General features: G+C 47.3%; 1 protein-coding gene across 1 annotated transcript in view; it reads right to left on the bottom strand.

Moving 5' to 3' along the window:
- The window catches only part of LOC148431176 (1-acyl-sn-glycerol-3-phosphate acyltransferase gamma-like), a gene marked incomplete at its 3' end in the record, with an annotated part of 78,719 nt that overhangs the window by 22,752 nt on the left and 30,905 nt on the right, over positions 1 to 25,062 (bottom strand). Inside the window, exon 2 of the mRNA XM_088466240.1 lies at positions 108 to 339. Within this exon, the coding sequence (XP_088322366.1) occupies positions 108 to 285 (178 nt within the window). The remainder of the gene's footprint in view (positions 1 to 107; positions 340 to 25,062) is intronic.

Here is a 25,062-nt window from a genome sequence, read left to right as displayed (position 1 = left end):
ACTGACACATACTGCCTGCGCCCACGTAAGACGGAGGAGACACGGAGAGGAAGGCGCAATGACGCGCAGTCTTAGAGAATGCGCCACGGACAGTAAGGGGTACTCACGGCTCCATAGCGAGTAGGCCAGCCGGCAGTTGACCCTGCGGTACAGCTGCTTGTTGGCGCCCCATAGTGGTAGGGTGCAGAGCTGCAGGAAGTTTATGATGAGTCCACTTATCACAAAGACGAATCCAATGAGCAGATGAACCACAAACTGCGTCTTCAGGAACCCCCAGACCCCCATTCTGCACCCAGCACTCAGTTCCGCTTACACGGACCCTCACTCAAAGCCACCGTCCTGAGAAGAGACAGGAAGAACAAGCGTTATGAGGAGGGGAGAGAGCAGCGATCCCTATAGCCATGAGGTTGGTGGGAAAGGAGGCATTTGGGTTAGGGGACAAATATTCAGATACAAAGTATAATATTACAGACTGATATTATCAGGAGTAACAATAACCGTTCTCAGGGTACCGAGCATGACATAAAGCACATTACATTATTACATACACTGTGTCCCCAAATCAGACTGAATAATCCTCTCACATACACAACAAGGCCCTATATACATTCCCGAGAGTCTCTGGGCCATGGTGACATCATAGCGTCACACAGACTCCGCAACACATTCATCCTGCAAATCTCCCCCTCCCCCATCTCCTGTATTATACTGAGACCTGGTGACTGTGACATCACTACACAGCACTACACATCACTATACAGCACTACACATCACTAAACATCACTATACACCACTATACATCACTATACATCACTATACATCACTATACACCACTACACATCACTATACACCACTACACATCACCATACAGCACTACACATCACCATACACCACTACACATCACTATACATCACCATACAGCACTACACATCACCATACACCACTAAACATCACTATACACCACTACACATCACTATACATCACTATACACCACTACACATCACCATACAGCACTACACATCACCATACACCACTAAACATCACTATACACCACTACACATCACTATACATCACTAAACATCACTATACACCACTACACATCACTATACATCACTAAACATCACTATACACCACTACACATCACCATACACCACTACACATCACCATACACCACTACACATCACTATACATCACCATACAGCACTACACATCACCATACACCACTAAACATCACTATACACCACTACACATCACTATACATCACTAAACATCACTATACACCACTACACATCACCATACAGCACTACACATCACCATACACCACTAAACATCACTATACACCACTACACATCACGATACACCACTACACATCACTATACACCACTACACATCACTATACACCACTACACATCACTATACATCACCATACAGCACTACACATCACCATACAGCACTACACACCACTACACATCACTATACATCACTAAACACCACTACACATCACTAAACAACACTATACACCACTACACATCACCATACAGCACTACACATCACTATACACCACTACACATCACTACACATCACCATACAGCACTACACACCACTACACATCACCATACATCACTAAACATCACTATACACCACTACACATCACTATACATCACTAAACATCACTATACACCACTACACATCACCATACAGCACTACACATCACCATACACCACTACACATCACTATACATCACCATACAGCACTACACATCACCATACACCACTAAACATCACCATACACCACTACACATCACTATACATCACTAAACATCACTATACACCACTACACATCACCATACAGCACTACACATCACCATACACCACTAAACATCACTATACACCACTACACATCACGATACACCACTACACATCACTATACACCACTACACATCACTATACACCACTACACATCACTATACATCACCATACAGCACTACACATCACCATACAGCACTACACACCACTACACATCACTATACATCACTAAACACCACTACACATCACTATACATCACTAAACAACACTATACACCACTACACATCACCATACAGCACTACACATCACTATACACCACTACACATCACTATACATCACCATACAGCACTACACATCACCATACAGCACTACACACCACTACACATCACCATACATCACTAAACATCACTATACACCACTACACATCACTATACATCACTAAACATCACTATACACCACTACACATCACCATACAGCACTACACATCACCATACACCACTACACATCACTATACATCACCATACAGCACTACACATCACCATACACCACTAAACATCACTATACACCACTACACATCACTATACATCACTAAACATCACTATACACCACTACACATCACCATACAGCACTACACATCACCATACACCACTAAACATCACTATACACCACTACACATCACGATACACCACTACACATCACTATACATCACCATACAGCACTACACATCACCATACAGCACTACACACCACTACACATCACTATACATCACTACACATCACTACACATCACTATACATCACTATACAGCACCATACACCACTACACATCACTATACATCACCATACACCACTATTATTATTATCCTTTATTTATATGGCGCCACAAGGGTTCCGCAGCGCCTTACATAGTACAGAAACAGTTGAACAGAACAAGAAAACAGTGTCATACAGTTTAAGACACTACAAGACAAGTACATGGTATATAAACACTGCTGCAACAGAAGCAGGATGGCAAAAGTCACGGGTTAGGTGCTTTGCTTTTATACAGCACCATACATCACTACACATCACTATACAGCACCATACACATCACTATACAGCACTACACATCACTATACATCACCATACAGCACCATACATCACTACACAGCACCATACACATCACTATACAGCACTACACATCACTATACATCACCATACAGCACCATACATCACTACACATCACTACACAGCACCATACACATCACTATACAGCACTACACATCACTATACATCACCATACAGCACCATACATCACTACACATCACTACACAGCACCATACACATCACTATACAGCACTACACATCACTATACATCACCATACAGCACCATACATCACTACACATCACTATACAGCACTACACATCACTATACATCACCATACAGCACCATACATCACTACACATCACTACACAGCACCATACACATCACTATACATCACCATACAGCACCATACATCACTACACATCACTATACAGCACTACACATCACTATACATCACCATACATCACTACACATCACTATACAGCACCATACACATCACTATACAGCACTACACATCACTATACATCACCATACAGCACCATACACCACTATACATCACTACACAGCACCATACACATCACTATACAGCACTACACATCACTACACATCACTATACAGCACCATACACATCACTATACAGCACTACACATCACTATACATCACCATACAGCACCATACACCACTATACATCACTACACAGCAATATACATTACTATACATCACTACACATCACTATACAGCACCATACACCACTAAACATCACAATACAGCACCATACACCACTACACATCACTATACAGCACCATACACCACTATACAGCACCATACACCACTACACATCACTATACAGCACTACACATCACTATACATCACCACACATCACTATACAGCACCATACACCACTACACATCACTATACAGCACCATACACCACTACACATCACTATACAGCACTACACATCACCATACAGCACCATACATCACTACACAGCAATATACATTACTATACATCACTACACATCACCATACAGCACTACACATCACTACACAGCACCATACACCACTACACATCACTACACAGCACCATACACCACTACACATCACCATACATCACCATACACCACAAAACATCACTATACACCACTAAACATCACTATACTGCAACATACATCACTACACAGCAATATACATTACTATACACCTCTACACATCACTATACACCTCTACACATCACTATACACCACTACACATCATACACAGCACCATACACCACTACACATCACTATACATCACTACACATCACCATACACCACTACACATCACCATACACCACTACACATCACCATACACCACTACACATCACCATACAGCACCATACACCACTATACAGCACCATACACCACTATACAGCACCATACACCACTAAACATCACTATACAGCACCATACATCACTACACAGCAATATACATTACTATACACCACTACACATCATACACAGCACCATACACCACTACACATCACTATACACCACTAAACAGCACTAGCACAGATAGTAGGTCAGTGCTCAGCACACATCACCAGTACCGATAGTAGGTCAGTGCTCCGCACACAGCAGCACACATCACCAGTACAGATAGTAGGTCAGTGCTCCGCACACAGCAGCACACATCACTACACATCACCAGTACAGATAGTAGGTCAGAGCTCCGCACACAGCAGCACACATCAATACACATCACCAGCACAAGATAGTAGGTCAGTGCTCGGCACACATCACCAGTACAGATAGAAGGTCAGAGCTCCGCACATATTACCACACATCACCAGTACAGATAGTAGGTCAGAGCTCAGCACACATCACTACACATCACCAGTACAGATAGTAGGTCAGAGTTCAGCACACATCACTACACATCACCAGTACAGATAGTAGGTCAGTGCTCAGCACACATCACTACACATCACCAGTACAGATAGTAGGTCAGAGCTCAGCACACATCACTACACATCACCAGTACAGATAGTAGGTCAGCGCTCCGCACACCAGTACAGATAGTAGTCAGTGCTCCGCACACCAGTACAGATAGTAGGTCAGCGCTCCGCACACAGCACCACACATCACCAGTACAGATAGTAGGTCAGTGCTCAGCACACATCACTATACATCACCAGTACAGATAGTAGGTCAGAGCTCAGCACACATCACTACACATCACCAGTACAGATAGTAGGTCAGCGCTCCGCACACCAGTACAGATAGTAGTCAGTGCTCCGCACACCAGTACAGATAGTAGGTGAGCGCTCCGCACACAGCACCACACATCACCAGTACAGATAGTAGGTCAGTGCTCAGCACACATCACTACACATCACCAGTACAGATAGTAGTCAGTGCTCCGCACACCAGTACAGATAGTAGGTCAGTGCTCAGCACACATCACTACACATCACCAGTACATATAGTAGGTCAGTGCTCCGCACACATCACTACACATCACCAGTACAGATAGTAGGTCAGTGCTCAGCACACATCACTACACATCACCAGTACAGATAGTAGTCAGTGCTCAGCACACATCACTACACATCACCAGTACAGATAATAGGTCAGTGCTCAGCACACATCACTACACATCACCAGTACATATAGTAGGTCAGTGCTCCGCACACATCACTACACATCACCAGTACAGATAGTAGGTCAGTGCTCAGCACACATCACTACACATCACCAGTACAGATAGTAGGTCAGCGCTCCGCACACATCACTACACATCACCAGTACAGATAGTAGGTCAGTGCTCAGCACACATCACTACACATCACCAGTACAGATAGTAGGTCAGTGCTCCGCACACATCACTACACATCACCAGTACAGATAGTAGGTCAGTGCTCAGCACACCAGTACAGATAGTAGGTCAGCGCTCCGCACACAGCACCACACATCACCAGTACAGATAGTAGGTCAGTGCTCAGCACACATCACTACACATCACCAGTACAGATAGTAGGTCAGAGCTCAGCACACATCACTACACATCACCAGTACAGATAGTAGGTCAGCGCTCCGCACACCAGTACAGATAGTAGTCAGTGCTCCGCACACCAGTACAGATAGTAGGTGAGCGCTCCGCACACAGCACCACACATCACCAGTACAGATAGTAGGTCAGTGCTCAGCACACATCACTACACATCACCAGTACAGATAGTAGTCAGTGCTCCGCACACCAGTACAGATAGTAGGTCAGTGCTCAGCACACATCACTACACATCACCAGTACATATAGTAGGTCAGTGCTCCGCACACATCACTACACATCACCAGTACAGATAGTAGGTCAGTGCTCAGCACACATCACTACACATCACCAGTACAGATAGTAGGTCAGAGCTCAGCATACAGCACTACACATCACCAGTACAGATAGTAGGTCAGTGCTCCGCACACCAGTACAGATAGTAGTCAGTGCTCCGCACACCAGTACAGATAGTAGGTCAGCGCTCCGCACACAGCACCACACATCACCAGTACAGATAGTAGTCAGTGCTCAGCACACATCACTACACATCACCAGTACATATAGTAGGTCAGTGCTCCGCACACATCACTACACATCACCAGTACAGATAGTAGGTCAGTGCTCAGCACACATCACTACACATCACCAGTACAGATAGCAGTCAGAGCTCAGCACACATCACTACACATCACCAGTACAGATAGTAGGTCAGTGCTCAGCATACAGCACTACACATCACCAGTACAGATAGTAGGTCAGAGCTCAGCACACATCACTAAACATCACCAGTACAGATAGTAGGTCAGTGCTCCGCACACATCACTACACATCACCAGTACAGATAGTAGGTCAGTGCTCAGCACACCAGTACAGATAGTAGGTCAGCGCTCCGCACACAGCACCACACATCACCAGTACAGATAGTAGGTCAGTGCTCAGCACACATCACTACACATCACCAGTACAGATAGTAGGTCAGAGCTCAGCACACATCACTACACATCACCAGTACAGATAGTAGGTCAGCGCTCCGCACACCAGTACAGATAGTAGTCAGTGCTCCGCACACCAGTACAGATAGTAGGTCAGCGCTCCGCACACAGCACCACACATCACCAGTACAGATAGTAGGTCAGTGCTCAGCACACATCACTACACATCACCAGTACAGATAGTAGTCAGTGCTCCGCACACCAGTACAGATAGTAGGTCAGTGCTCAGCACACATCACTACACATCACCAGTACATATAGGTCAGAGCTCAGCATACAGCACTACACATCACCAGTACAGATAGTAGGTCAGAGCTCAGCATACAGCACTACACATCACCAGTACAGATAGTAGTCAGTGCTCCGCACACCAGTACAGATAGTAGGTCAGTGCTCAGCACACATCACTACACATCACCAGTACAGATAGTAGGTCAGTGCTCAGCATACAGCACTACACATCACCAGTACAGATAGTAGGTCAGTGCTCAGCACACATCACTACACATCACCAGTACAGATAGTAGTCAGAGCTCAGCACACATCACTACACATCACCAGTACCGATAGTAGGTCAGTGCTCTGCACACATCACCAGTACAGATAGTAGGTCAGTACTCAGCACACATCACTACACATCACCAGTACAGATAGTAGGTCAGTGCTCAGCACACATCACTACACATCACCAGTACAGATAGTAGGTCAGTGCTCAGCACACATCACTACACATCACCAGTACATATAGTAGGTCAGTGCTCCGCACACATCACTACACATCACCAGTACAGATAGTAGGTCAGTGCTCAGCACACATCACTACACATCACCAGTACAGATAGTAGGTCAGAGCTCAGCATACAGCACTACACATCACCAGTACAGATAGTAGTCAGTGCTCCGCACACCAGTACAGATAGTAGGTCAGTGCTCAGCACACAGCACCACACATCACCAGTACAGATAGTAGGTCAGTGCTCAGCACACATCACTACACATCACCAGTACAGATAGTAGGTCAGTGCTCCGCACACATCACTACACATCACCAGTACAGATAGTAGGTCAGTGCTCCGCACACATCACTACACATCACCAGTACAGATAGTAGGTCAGTGCTCCGCACACATCACTACACATCACCAGTACAGATAGTAGGTCAGTGCTCAGCACACATCACTACACATCACCAGTACAGATAGTAGGTCAGTGCTCAGCACACATCACTACACATCACCAGTACAGATAGTAGGTCAGAGCTCAGCACACATCACTACACATCACCAGTACAGATAGTAGGTCAGTGCTCTGCACACATCACTACACATCACCAGTACAGATAGTAGGTCAGTGCTCCGCACACATCACTACATATCACCAGTACAGATAGTAGGTCAGTGCTCCGCACACATCACTACACATCACCAGTACAGATAGTAGTCAGTGCTCAGCACACATCACTACACATCACCAGTACAGATAGTAGTCAGTGCTCAGCACACATCACTACACATCACCAGTACAGATAGTAGGTCAGTGCTCTGCACACATCACTACACATCACCAGTACAGATAGTAGGTCAGTGCTCTGTACACATCACTACACATCACCAGTACAGATAGTAGGTCAGTGCTCCGCACACATCACTACACATCACCAGTACAGATAGTAGGTCAGTGCTCCGCACACATCACTACACATCACCAGTACAGATAGTAGGTCAGTGCTCCGCACACATCACTACACATCACCAGTACAGATAGTAGTCAGTGCTCAGCACACATCACCAGTACAGATAGTAGTCAGTGCTCCGCACACATCACTACACATCAGCAGTACAGATAGTAGTCAGAGCTCAGCACACATCACCAGTACAGATAGTAGTCAGTGCTCCGCACACATCACTACACATCACCAGTACAGATAGTAGGTCAGTGCTCAGCACACATCACTAAACATCACCAGTACAGATAGTAGGTCAGTGCTCAGCACACATCACTACACATCACCAGTACAGATAGTAGTCAGAGCTCAGCACACATCACTACACATCACCAGTACCGATAGTAGGTCAGTGCTCTGCACACATCACCAGTACAGATAGTAGGTCAGTGCTCTGCACACATCACTACACATCACCAGTACAGATAGTAGGTCAGTGCTCCGTACACATCACTACACATCACCAGTACAGATAGTAGGTCAGTGCTCAGCACACAGCACCACACATCACCAGTACAGATAGTAGTCAGTGCTCCGCACACATCACTACACATCACCAGTACAGATAGTAGTCAGTGCTGCGCACACAGCACCACACATCACCACACATCACCAGTACAGATAGTAGTCAGTGCTGCGCACACAGCACCACACATCACCAGTACAGATAGTAGGTCAGTGCTCAGCACACATCACTACACATCACCAGTACAGATAGTAGGTCAGTGCTCAGCAGACATCACTACACATCACCAGTACAGATAGTAGGTCAGTGCTCAGCACACATCACCACACATCACCAGTACAGACAGTAGTCAGTGCTGCGCACACAGCACCACACATCACCAGTACAGATAGTAGGTCAGTGCTCAGCACACATCACTACACATCACCAGTACAGATAGTAGGTCAGTGCTCAGCAGACATCACTACACATCACCAGTACAGATAGTAGGTCAGAGCTCAGCACACATCACTACACATCACCAGTACAGATAGTAGGTCAGTGCTCTGCACACATCACTACACATCACCAGTACAGATAGTAGGTCAGTGCTCTGTACACATCACTACACATCACCAGTACAGATAGTAGGTCAGTGCTCCGCACACATCACTACACATCACCAGTACAGATAGTAGGTCAGAGCTCCACACACATCACCAGTATAGATAGTAGTCAGTGCTCCGCACACATCACTACACATCACCAGTATAGATAGTAGGTCAGTGCTCAGCACACATCACTACACATCACCAGTACAGATAGTAGGTCAGTGCTCCGCACACATCACTACACATCACCAGTACAGATAGTAGTCAGTGCTCAGCACACATCACCAGTACAGATAGTAGTCAGTGCTCCGCACACATCACTACACATCACCAGTACAGATAGTAGGTCAGTGCTCAGCACACATCACTACACATCACCAGTACAGATAGTAGTCAGAGCTCAGCACACATCACTACACATCACCAGTACCGATAGTAGGTCAGTGCTCAGCACACATCACTACATATCACCAGTACAGATAGTAGGTCAGTGCTCTGCACACATCACTACACATCACCAGTACAGATAGTAGTCAGAGCTCAGCACACATCACTACACATCACCAGTACCGATAGTAGGTCAGTGCTCTGCACACATCACCAGTACAGATAGTAGGTCAGTGCTCTGCACACATCACTACACATCACCAGTACAGATAGTAGGTCAGTGCTCCGTACACATCACTACACATCACCAGTACAGATAGTAGGTCAGTGCTCAGCACACATCACTACACATCACCAGTACAGATAGTAGGTCAGTGCTCAGCACACAGCACCACACATCACCAGTACAGATAGTAGTCAGTGCTCCGCACACATCACTACACATCACCAGTACAGATAGTAGTCAGTGCTGCGCACACAGCACCACACATCACCAGTACAGATAGTAGGTCAGTGCTCTGCACACATCACTACACATCACCAGTACAGATAGTAGGTCAGTGCTCTGTACACATCACTACACATCACCAGTACAGATAGTAGGTCAGTGCTCAGCAGACATCACTACACATCACCAGTACAGATAGTAGTCAGAGCTCAGCACACATCACTACACATCACCAGTACAGATAGTAGGTCAGTGCTCAGCAGACATCACTACACATCACCAGTACAGATAGTAGGTCAGTGCTCCGCACACATCACTACACATCACCAGTACAGATAGTAGGTCAGTGCTCCCCCCACATCACTACACATCACCATACACCACTACACATCACTATACACCACTACACAGCACTAGCACAGATAGTAGGTCAGTGCTCAGCACACATCACCAGTACCGATAGTAGGTCAGTGCTCCGCACACAGCAGCACACATCACCAGTACAGATAGTAGGTCAGTGCTCCGCACACAGCAGCACACATCACTACACATCACCAGTACAGATAGTAGGTCAGAGCTCCGCACACAGCAGCACACATCAATACACATCACCAGCACAAGATAGTAGGTCAGTGCTCGGCACACATCACCAGTACAGATAGAAGGTCAGAGCTCCGCACACATCACTACACATCACCAGTACAGATAGTAGTCAGTGCTCCGCACACATCACTACACATCACCAGTACAGATAGTAGGTCAGAGCTCAGCACACATCACTACACATCACCAGTACAGATAGTAGGTCAGTGCTCAGCACACATCACTACACATCACCAGTACAGATAGTAGTCAGAGCTCAGCACACATCACTACACATCACCAGTACCGATAGTAGGTCAGTGCTCTGCACACATCACTACACATCACCAGTACAGATAGTAGTCAGAGCTCAGCACACATCACTACACATCACCAGTACCGATAGTAGGTCAGTGCTCAGCATACAGCACTACACATCACCAGTACAGATAGTAGTCAGTGCTCTGCACACATCACTACACATCACCAGTACAGATAGTAGTCAGTGCTCTGCACACATCACTACACATCACCAGTACAGATAGTAGTCAGAGCTCAGCACACATCACTACACATCACCAGTACCGATAGTAGGTCAGAGCTCAGCATACAGCACTACACATCACCAGTACAGATAGTAGTCAGTGCTCTGCACACATCACTACACATCACCAGTACAGATAGTAGTCAGTGCTCTGCACACATCACTACACATCACCAGTACAGATAGTAGTCAGAGCTCAGCACACATCACTACACATCACCAGTACCGATAGTAGGTCAGTGCTCGGCACACATCACTACACATCACCAGTACAGATAGTAGGTCAGTACTCCGCACACATCACCAGTACAGATAGTAGGTCAGTGCTCAGCACACATCACTACACATCACCAGTACAGATAGTAGGTCAGTGCTCCGCACACAGCACCACACATCACCAGTACAGATAGTAGTCAGTGCTCAGCACACATCACTACACATCACCAGTACAGATAGTAGGTCAGTGCTCAGCACACATCACTACACATCACCAGTACAGATAGTAGGTCAGTGCTCCGCACACATCACTACACATCACCAGTACAGATAGTAGGTCAGTGCTCAGCACACCAGTACAGATAGTAGGTCAGCGCTCGGCACACAGCACCACACATCACCAGTACAGATAGTAGGTCAGTGCTCAGCACACATCACTACACATCACCAGTACAGATAGTAGGTCAGAGCTCAGCACACATCACTACACATCACCAGTACAGATAGTAGGTCAGCGCTCCGCACACCAGTACAGATAGTAGTCAGTGCTCCGCACACCAGTACAGATAGTAGGTCAGCGCTCCGCACACAGCACCACACATCACCAGTACAGATAGTAGGTCAGTGCTCAGCACACATCACTACACATCACCAGTACAGATAGTAGTCAGTGCTCCGCACACCAGTACAGATAGTAGGTCAGTGCTCAGCACACATCACTACACATCACCAGTACAGATAGTAGGTCAGTGCTCAGCACACATCACTACACATCACCAGTACATATAGTAGGTCAGTGCTCAGCACACATCACTACACATCACCAGTACATATAGTAGGTCAGTGCTCAGCACACATCACTACACATCACCAGTACATATAGTAGGTCAGTGCTCCGCACACATCACTACACATCACCAGTACAGATAGTAGGTCAGTGCTCAGCATACAGCACTACACATCACCAGAACAGATAGTAGGTCAGTGCTCCGCACACCAGTACAGATAGTAGTCAGTGCTCCGCACACCAGTACAGATAGTAGGTCAGCGCTCTGCACACATCACCAGTACAGATAGTAGGTCAGTGCTCTGCACACATCACCAGTACAGATAGTAGGTCAGTGCTCTGCACACCAGTACAGATAGTAGTCAGTGCTCCGCACACCAGTACCGATAGTAGGTCAGTGCTCTGCACACATCACCAGTACAGATAGTAGGTCAGTGCTCTGCACACATCACCAGTACAGATAGTAGGTCAGTGCTCTGTACACATCACTACACATCACCAGTACAGATAGTAGGTCAGTGCTCAGCACACATCACTACACATCACCAGTACAGATAGTAGGTCAGTGCTCAGCACACATCACTACACATCACCAGTACATATAGTAGGTCAGTGCTCCGCACACATCACTACACATCACCAGTACAGATAGTAGGTCAGTGCTCAGCACACATCACTACACATCACCAGTACAGATAGTAGGTCAGAGCTCAGCACACAGCACTACACATCACCAGTACAGATAGTAGGTCAGTGCTCCGCACACCAGTACAGATAGTAGTCAGTGCTCCGCACACCAGTACAGATAGTAGGTCAGCGCTCCGCACACAGCACCACACATCACCAGTACAGATAGTAGTCAGTGCTCAGCACACATCACTACACATCACCAGTACATATAGTAGGTCAGTGCTCCGCACACATCACTACACATCACCAGTACAGATAGTAGGTCAGTGCTCAGCACACCAGTACAGATAGTAGGTCAGCGCTCCGCACACAGCACCACACATCACCAGTACAGATAGTAGGTCAGTGCTCAGCACACATCACTACACATCACCAGTACAGATAGTAGGTCAGAGCTCAGCACACATCACTACACATCACCAGTACAGATAGTAGGTCAGCGCTCCGCACACCAGTACAGATAGTAGTCAGTGCTCCGCACACCAGTACAGATAGTAGGTGAGCGCTCCGCACACAGCACCACACATCACCAGTACAGATAGTAGGTCAGTGCTCAGCACACATCACTACACATCACCAGTACAGATAGTAGTCAGTGCTCCGCACACCAGTACAGATAGTAGGTCAGTGCTCAGCACACATCACTACACATCACCAGTACATATAGTAGGTCAGTGCTCCGCACACATCACTACACATCACCAGTACAGATAGTAGGTCAGTGCTCAGCACACATCACTACACATCACCAGTACAGATAGTAGGTCAGAGCTCAGCATACAGCACTACACATCACCAGTACAGATAGTAGGTCAGTGCTCCGCACACCAGTACAGATAGTAGTCAGTGCTCCGCACACAGCACCACACATCACCAGTACAGATAGTAGGTCAGTGCTCAGCACACATCACTACACATCACCAGTACAGATAGTAGGTCAGAGTTCAGCACACATCACTACACATCACCAGTACAGATAGTAGGTCAGCGCTCCGCACACCAGTACAGATAGAAGTCAGTGCTCCGCACACCAGTACAGATAGTAGGTCAGCGCTCCGCACACAGCACCACACATCACCAGTACAGATAGTAGGTCAGTGCTCAGCACACATCACTACACATCACCAGTACAGATAGTAGTCAGTGCTCCGCACACCAGTACAGATAGTAGGTCAGTGCTCAGCACACATCACTACACATCACCAGTACATATAGTAGGTCAGAGCTCAGCATACAGCACCACACATCACCAGTACAGATAGTAGTCAGTGCTCAGCACACATCACCAGTACATATAGTAGGTCAGTGCTCCGCACACATCACTACACATCACCAGTACAGATAGTAGGTCAGTGCTCAGCACACATCACTACACATCACCAGTACAGATAGCAGTCAGAGCTCAGCACACATCACTACACATCACCAGTACAGATAGTAGGTCAGTGCTCAGCATACAGCACTACACATCACCAGTACAGATAGTAGGTCAGAGCTCAGCACACATCACTACACATCACCAGTACAGATAGTAGGTCAGTGCTCCGCACACATCACTACACATCACCAGTACAGATAGTAGGTCAGTGCTCAGCACACCAGTACAGATAGTAGGTCAGCGCTCCGCACACAGCACCACACATCACCAGTACAGATAGTAGGTCAGTGCTCAGCACACATCACTACACATCACCAGTACAGATAGTAGGTCAGAGCTCAGCACAAATCACTACACATCACCAGTACAGATAGTAGGTCAGCGCTCCGCACACCAGTACAGATAGTAGTCAGTGCTCCGCACACCAGTACAGATAGTAGGTCAGCGCTCCGCACACAGCACCACACATCACCAGTACAGATAGTAGTCAGTGCTCTGCACACATCACTACACATCACCAGTACAGATAGTAGTCAGAGCTCAGCACACATCACTACACATCACCAGTACCGATAGTAGGTCAGTGCTCGGCACACATCACTACACATCACCAGTACAGATAGTAGGTCAGTACTCCGCACACATCACCAGTACAGATAGTAGGTCAGTGCTCAGCACACATCACTACACATCACCAGTACAGATAGTAGGTCAGTGCTCCGCACACAGCACCACACATCACCAGTACAGATAGTAGTCAGTGCTCAGCACACATCACTACACATCACCAGTACAGATAGTAGGTCAGTGCTCAGCACACATCACTACACATCACCAGTACAGATAGTAGGTCAGTGCTCCGCACACATCACTACACATCACCAGTACAGATAGTAGGTCAGTGCTCAGCACACCAGTACAGATAGTAGGTCAGCGCTCGGCACACAGCACCACACATCACCAGTACAGATAGTAGGTCAGTGCTCAGCACACATCACTACACATCACCAGTACAGATAGTAGGTCAGAGCTCAGCACACATCACTACACATCACCAGTACAGATAGTAGGTCAGCGCTCCGCACACCAGTACAGATAGTAGTCAGTGCTCCGCACACCAGTACAGATAGTAGGTCAGCGCTCCGCACACAGCACCACACATCACCAGTACAGATAGTAGGTCAGTGCTCAGCACACATCACTACACATCACCAGTACAGATAGTAGTCAGTGCTCCGCACACCAGTACAGATAGTAGGTCAGTGCTCAGCACACATCACTACACATCACCAGTACAGATAGTAGGTCAGTGCTCAGCACACATCACTACACATCACCAGTACATATAGTAGGTCAGTGCTCAGCACACATCACTACACATCACCAGTACATATAGTAGGTCAGTGCTCAGCACACATCACTACACATCACCAGTACATATAGTAGGTCAGTGCTCCGCACACATCACTACACATCACCAGTACAGATAGTAGGTCAGTGCTCAGCATACAGCACTACACATCACCAGAACAGATAGTAGGTCGGTGCTCCGCACACCAGTACAGATAGTAGTCAGTGCTCCGCACACCAGTACAGATAGTAGGTCAGCGCTCTGCACACATCACCAGTACAGATAGTAGGTCAGTGCTCTGCACACATCACCAGTACAGATAGTAGGTCAGTGCTCTGCACACCAGTACAGATAGTAGTCAGTGCTCCGCACACCAGTACCGATAGTAGGTCAGTGCTCTGCACACATCACCAGTACAGATAGTAGGTCAGTGCTCTGCACACATCACCAGTACAGATAGTAGGTCAGTGCTCTGTACACATCACTACACATCACCAGTACAGATAGTAGGTCAGTGCTCAGCACACATCACTACACATCACCAGTACAGATAGTAGGTCAGTGCTCAGCACACATCACTACACATCACCAGTACATATAGTAGGTCAGTGCTCCGCACACATCACTACACATCACCAGTACAGATAGTAGGTCAGTGCTCAGCACACATCACTACACATCACCAGTACAGATAGTAGGTCAGAGCTCAGCACACAGCACTACACATCACCAGTACAGATAGTAGGTCAGTGCTCCGCACACCAGTACAGATAGTAGTCAGTGCTCCGCACACCAGTACAGATAGTAGGTCAGCGCTCCGCACACAGCACCACACATCACCAGTACAGATAGTAGTCAGTGCTCAGCACACATCACTACACATCACCAGTACATATAGTAGGTCAGTGCTCCGCACACATCACTACACATCACCAGTACAGATAGTAGGTCAGTGCTCAGCACACCAGTACAGATAGTAGGTCAGCGCTCCGCACACAGCACCACACATCACCAGTACAGATAGTAGGTCAGTGCTCAGCACACATCACTACACATCACCAGTACAGATAGTAGGTCAGAGCTCAGCACACATCACTACACATCACCAGTACAGATAGTAGGTCAGCGCTCCGCACACCAGTACAGATAGTAGTCAGTGCTCCGCACACCAGTACAGATAGTAGGTGAGCGCTCCGCACACAGCACCACACATCACCAGTACAGATAGTAGGTCAGTGCTCAGCACACATCACTACACATCACCAGTACAGATAGTAGTCAGTGCTCCGCACACCAGTACAGATAGTAGGTCAGTGCTCAGCACACATCACTACACATCACCAGTACATATAGTAGGTCAGTGCTCAGCATACAGCACTACACATCACCAGTACAGATAGTAGGTCAGTGCTCAGCACACATCACTACACATCACCAGTACAGATAGTAGGTCAGCGCTCCGCACACCAGTACAGATAGTAGTCAGTGCTCCGCACACCAGTACAGATAGTAGGTCAGCGCTCCGCACACAGCACCACACATCACCAGTACAGATAGTAGGTCAGTGCTCAGCACACATCACTACACATCACCAGTACAGATAGTAGTCAGTGCTCCGCACACCAGTACAGATAGTAGGTCAGTGCTCAGCACACATCACTACACATCACCAGTACATATAGTAGGTCAGAGCTCAGCACAAATCACTACACATCACCAGTACAGATAGTAGGTCAGCGCTCCGCACACCAGTACAGATAGTAGTCAGTGCTCCGCACACCAGTACAGATAGTAGGTCAGCGCTCCGCACACAGCACCACACATCACCAGTACAGATAGTAGGTCAGTGCTCAGCACACATCACTACACATCACCAGTACAGATAGTAGTCAGTGCTCCGCACACCAGTACAGATAGTAGGTCAGTGCTCAGCACACATCACTACACATCACCAGTACATATAGTAGGTCAGAGCTCAGCATACAGCACTACACATCACCAGTACAGATAGTAGGTCAGAGCTCAGCATACAGCACTACACATCACCAGTACAGATAGTAGTCAGTGCTCCGTACAACAGTACAGATAGTAGGTCAGTGCTCAGCACACATCACTACACATCACCAGTACAGATAGTAGGTCAGTGCTCAGCACACAGCACTACACATCACCAGTACAGATAGTAGGTCAGTGCTCAGCATACAGCACTACACATCACCAGTACAGATAGTAGGTCAGTGCTCAGCACACATCACTACACATCACCAGTACCGATAGTAGGTCAGTGCTCTGCACACATCACCAGTACAGATAGTAGGTCAGTGCTCAGCACACATCACTACACATCACCAGTACAGATAGTAGGTCAGTGCTCAGCACACATCACTACACATCACCAGTACAGATAGTAGGTCAGTGCTCAGCACACATCACTACACATCACCAGTACATATAGTAGGTCAGTGCTCCGCACACATCACTACACATCACCAGTACAGATAGTAGGTCAGTGCTCAGCACACATCACTACACATCACCAGTACAGATAGTAGGTCAGAGCTCAGCATACAGCACTACACATCACCAGTACAGATAGTAGTCAGTGCTCCGCACACCAGTACAGATAGTAGGTCAGTGCTCAGCACACAGCACCACACATCACCAGTACAGATAGTAGGTCAGTGCTCAGCACACATCACTACACATCACCAGTACAGATAGTAGGTCAGTGCTCCGCACACATCACTACACATCACCAGTACAGATAGTAGGTCAGTGCTCCGCACACATCACTACACATCACCAGTACAGATAGTAGGTCAGTGCTCAGCACACATCACTACACATCACCAGTACAGATAGTAGGTCAGTGCTCAGCACACATCACTACACATCACCAGTACAGATAGTAGGTCAGAGCTCAGCACACATCACTACATATCACCAGTACAGATAGTAGGTCAGTGCTCTGCACACATCACTACACATCACCAGTACAGATAGTAGGTCAGTGCTCAGCACACATCACTACACATCACCAGTACAGATAGTAGGTCAGTGCTCTGCACACATCACTACACATCACCAGTACAGATAGTAGGTCAGTGCTCCGCACACATCACCACATATCACCAGTACAGATAGTAGGTCAGTGCTCAGCACACATCACTACATATCACCAGTACAGATAGTAGGTCAGTGCTCCGCACACATCACTACACATCACCAGTACAGATAGTAGTCAGTGCTCAGCACACATCACTACACATCACCAGTACAGATAGTAGTCAGTGCTCAGCACACATCACTACACATCACCAGTACAGATAGTAGGTCAGTGCTCTGCACACATCACTACACATCACCAGTACAGATAGTAGGTCAGTGCTCCGCACACATCACTACACATCACCAGTACAGATAGTAGGTCAGTGCTCCGCACACATCACTACACATCACCAGTACAGATAGTAGGTCAGTGCTCCGCACACATCACTACACATCACCAGTACAGATAGTAGTCAGTGCTCAGCACACATCACCAGTACAGATAGTAGTCAGTGCTCCGCACACATCACTACACATCAGCAGTACAGATAGTAGTCAGAGCTCAGCACACATCACCAGTACAGATAGTAGTCAGTGCTCCGCACACATCACTACACATCACCAGTACAGATAGTAGGTCAGTGCTCAGCACACATCACTACACATCACCAGTACAGATAGTAGGTCAGTGCTCAGCATACAGCACTACACATCACCAGTACAGATAGTAGGTCAGAGCTCAGCATACAGCACTACACATCACCAGTACAGATAGTAGTCAGTGCTCCGCACACCAGTACAGATAGTAGGTCAGTGCTCAGCACACATCACTACACATCACCAGTACAGATAGTAGGTCAGTGCTCCGCACACATCACTACACATCACCAGTACAGATAGTAGGTCAGTGCTCCGCACACATCACTACACATCACCAGTACAGATAGTAGGTCAGTGCTCAGCACACATCACTACACATCACCAGTACAGATAGTAGGTCAGAGCTCAGCACACATCACTACACATCACCAGTACAGATAGTAGGTCAGTGCTCCGCACACATCACTACACATCACCAGTACAGATAGTAGGTCAGTGCTCCGCACACATCACTACACATCACCAGTACAGATAGTAGGTCAGTGCTCCGCACACATCACTACACATCACCAGTACAGATAGTAGGTCAGTGCTCAGCACACATCACTACATATCACCAGTACAGATAGTAGGTCAGTGCTCCGCACACATCACTACACATCACCAGTACAGATAGTAGTCAGTGCTCCGCACACATCACTACACATCACCAGTACAGATAGTAGGTCCGAGCTCAGCACACATCACTACACATCACCAGTACAGATAGTAGGTCAGTGCTCTGCACACATCACCAGTACAGATAGTAGGTCAGTGCTCAGCACACATCACTACACATCACCAGTACAGATAGTAGGTCAGTGCTCAGCACACATCACTACACATCACCAGTACAGATAGTAGGTCAGTGCTCAGCACACATCACTACACATCACCAGTACATATAGTAGGTCAGTGCTCCGCACACATCACTACACATCACCAGTACAGATAGTAGGTCAGTGCTCAGCACACATCACTACACATCACCAGTACAGATAGTAGGTCAGAGCTCAGCACACAGCACTACACATCACCAGTACAGATAGTAGGTCAGTGCTCCGCACACCAGTACAGATAGTAGTCAGTGCTCCGCACACCAGTACAGATAGTAGGTCAGCGCTCCGCACACAGCACCACACATCACCAGTACAGATAGTAGTCAGTGCTCAGCACACATCACTACACATCACCAGTACATATAGTAGGTCAGTGCTCAGCACACATCACTACACATCACCAGTACAGATAGTAGGTCAGAGCTCAGCATACAGCACTACACATCACCAGTACAGATAGTAGGTCAGAGCTCAGCATACAGCACTACACATCACCAGTACAGATAGTAGTCAGTGCTCCGCACACCAGTACAGATAGTAGGTCAGTGCTCAGCACACAGCACCACACATCACCAGTACAGATAGTAGGTCAGTGCTCAGCACACATCACTACACATCACCAGTACAGATAGTAGGTCAGTGCTCCGCACACATCACTACACATCACCAGTACAGATAGTAGGTCAGTGCTCCGCACACATCACTACACATCACCAGTACAGATAGGTCAGTGCTCAGCACACATCACTACACATCACCAGTACAGATAGTAGGTCAGTGCTCAGCACACATCACTACACATCATCAGTACAGATAGTAGGTCAGAGCTCAGCACACATCACTACACATCACCAGTACAGATAGTAGGTCAGTGCTCTGCACACATCACTACACATCACCAGTACAGATAGTAGGTCAGTGCTCCGCACACATCACTACATATCACCAGTACAGATAGCAGGTCAGTGCTCAGCACACATCACTACACATCACCAGTACAGATAGTAGTCAGTGCTCCGCACACATCACTACACATCACCAGTACAGATAGTAGTCAGTGCTCAGCACACATCACTACACATCACCAGTACAGATAGTAGTCAGTGCTCAGCACACATCACTACACATCACCAGTACAGATAGTAGGTCAGTGCTCTGCACACATCACTACACATCACCAGTACAGATAGTAGGTCAGTGCTCTGTACACATCACTACACATCACCAGTACAGATAGTAGGTCAGTGCTCCGCACACATCACTACACATCACCAGTACAGATAGAAGGTCAGTGCTCCGCACACATCACTACACATCACCAGTACAGATAGTAGGTCAGTGCTCCGCACACATCACTACACATCACCAGTACAGATAGTAGGTCAGTGCTCAGCACACATCACTACACATCACCAGTACAGATAGTAGGTCAGAGCTCCACACACATCACCAGTATAGATAGTAGTCAGTGCTCCGCACACATCACTACACATCACCAGTATAGATAGTAGGTCAGTGCTCAGCACACATCACTACACATCACCAGTACAGATAGTAGGTCAGTGCTCCGCACACATCACTACACATCACCAGTACAGATAGTAGTCAGTGCTCAGCACACATCACCAGTACAGATAGTAGTCAGTGCTCCGCACACATCACTACACATCACCAGTACAGATAGTAGTCAGAGCTCAGCACACATCACCAGTACAGATAGTAGTCAGTGCTCCGCACACATCACTACACATCACCAGTACAGATAGTAGGTCAGTGCTCAGCACACATCACTAAACATCACCAGTACAGATAGTAGGTCAGTGCTCTGCACACATCACTACACATCACCAGTACAGATAGTAGTCAGAGCTCAGCACACATCACTACACATCACCAGTACCGATAGTAGGTCAGTGCTCTGCACACATCACCAGTACAGATAGTAGGTCAGTGCTCTGCACACATCACTACACATCACCAGTACAGATAGTAGGTCAGTGCTCCGTACACATCACTACACATCACCAGTATAGATAGTAGGTCAGTGCTCAGCACACAGCACCACACATCACCAGTACAGATAGTAGTCAGTGCTCCGCACACATCACTACACATCACCAGTACAGATAGTAGTCAGTGCTGCGCACACAGCACCACACATCACCAGTACAGATAGTAGTCAGTGCTCAGCACACATCACTACACATCACCAGTGCAGATAGTAGGTCAGTGCTCAGCAGACATCACTACACATCACCAGTACAGATAGTAGGTCAGTGCTCAGCACACATCACTAAACATCACCAGTACAGATAGTAGGTCAGTGCTCCCCCCACATCACTACATATCACCAGTACAGATAGTAGGTCAGTGCTCCGCACACATCACTACACATCACCAGTACAGATAGTAGGTCAGTGCTCAGCACACATCACTACACATCACCAGTACAGATAGTAGGTCAGAGCTCAGCACACATCACTACACATCACCAGTACAGATAGTAGGTCAGTGCTCTGCACACATCACTACACATCACCAGTACAGATAGTAGGTCAGTGCTCTGTACACATCACTACACATCACCAGTACAGATAGTAGGTCAGTGCTCCGCACACATCACTACACATCACCAGTACAGATAGTAGGTCAGAGCTCCACACACATCACCAGTATAGATAGTAGTCAGTGCTCCGCACACATCACTACACATCACCAGTATAGATAGTAGGTCAGTGCTCAGCACACATCACTACACATCACCAGTACAGATAGTAGGTCAGTGCTCAGCACACATCACTACACATCACCAGTACAGATAGTAGGTCAGTGCTCCGCACACATCACTACACATCACCAGTACAGATAGTAGTCAGTGCTCAGCACACATCACCAGTACAGATAGTAGTCAGTGCTCCGCACACATCACTACACATCACCAGTACAGATAGTAGGTCAGTGCTCAGCACACATCACTACACATCACCAGTACAGATAGTATTCAGAGCTCAGCACACATCACTACACATCACCGGTACCGATAGTAGGTCAGTGCTCAGCACACATCACTACATATCACCAGTACAGATAGTAGGTCAGTGCTCTGCACACATCACTACACATCACCAGTACAGATAGTAGTCAGAGCTCAGCACACATCACTACACATCACCAGTACAGATAGTAGTCAGAGCTCAGCACACATCACTACACATCACCAGTACCGATAGTAGGTCAGTGCTCTGCACACATCACCAGTACAGATAGTAGGTCAGTGCTCTGCACACATCACTACACATCACCAGTACAGATAGTAGGTCAGTGCTCCGTACACATCACTAGTACAGATAGTAGGTCAGTGCTCAGCACACATCACTACACATCACCAGTACAGATAGTAGGTCAGTGCTCAGCACACAGCACCACACATCACCAGTACAGATAGTAGTCAGTGCTCAGCACACATCACTACACATCACCAGTACAGATAGTAGGTCAGCGCTCCGCACACCAGTACAGATAGTAGTCAGTGCTCCGCACACCAGTACAGATAGTAGGTGAGCGCTCCGCACACAGCACCACACATCACCAGTACAGATAGTAGGTCAGTGCTCAGCACACATCACTACACATCACCAGTACAGATAGTAGTCAGTGCTCCGCACACCAGTACAGATAGTAGGTCAGTGCTCAGCACACATCACTACACATCACCAGTACATATAGTAGGTCAGTGCTCAGCATACAGCACTACACATCACCAGTACAGATAGTAGGTCAGTGCTCAGCACACATCACTACACATCACCAGTACAGATAGTAGGTCAGCGCTCCGCACACCAGTACAGATAGTAGTCAGTGCTCCGCACACCAGTACAGATAGTAGGTCAGCGCTCCGCACACAGCACCACACATCACCAGTACAGATAGTAGGTCAGTGCTCAGCACACATCACTACACATCACCAGTACAGATAGTAGTCAGTGCTCCGCACACCAGTACAGATAGTAGGTCAGTGCTCAGCACACATCACTACACATCACCAGTACATATAGTAGGTCAGAGCTCAGCACAAATCACTACACATCACCAGTACAGATAGTAGGTCAGCGCTCCGCACACCAGTACAGATAGTAGTCAGTGCTCCGCACACCAGTACAGATAGTAGGTCAGCGCTCCGCACACAGCACCACACATCACCAGTACAGATAGTAGGTCAGTGCTCAGCACACATCACTACACATCACCAGTACAGATAGTAGTCAGTGCTCCGCACACCAGTACAGATAGTAGGTCAGTGCTCAGCACACATCACTACACATCACCAGTACATATAGTAGGTCAGAGCTCAGCATACAGCACTACACATCACCAGTACAGATAGTAGGTCAGAGCTCAGCATACAGCACTACACATCACCAGTACAGATAGTAGTCAGTGCTCCGTACAACAGTACAGATAGTAGGTCA

The sequence above is a fragment of the Taudactylus pleione genome, unplaced genomic scaffold (assembly GCF_031769625.1).
Source record: "Taudactylus pleione unplaced genomic scaffold, aTauple2 ptg002716l, whole genome shotgun sequence".
NCBI lineage: Eukaryota > Metazoa > Chordata > Amphibia > Anura > Myobatrachidae > Taudactylus > Taudactylus pleione.
Note: the sequence above shows the minus strand (reverse complement) of the source record. Positions and strands in the feature narration are given on the sequence as shown.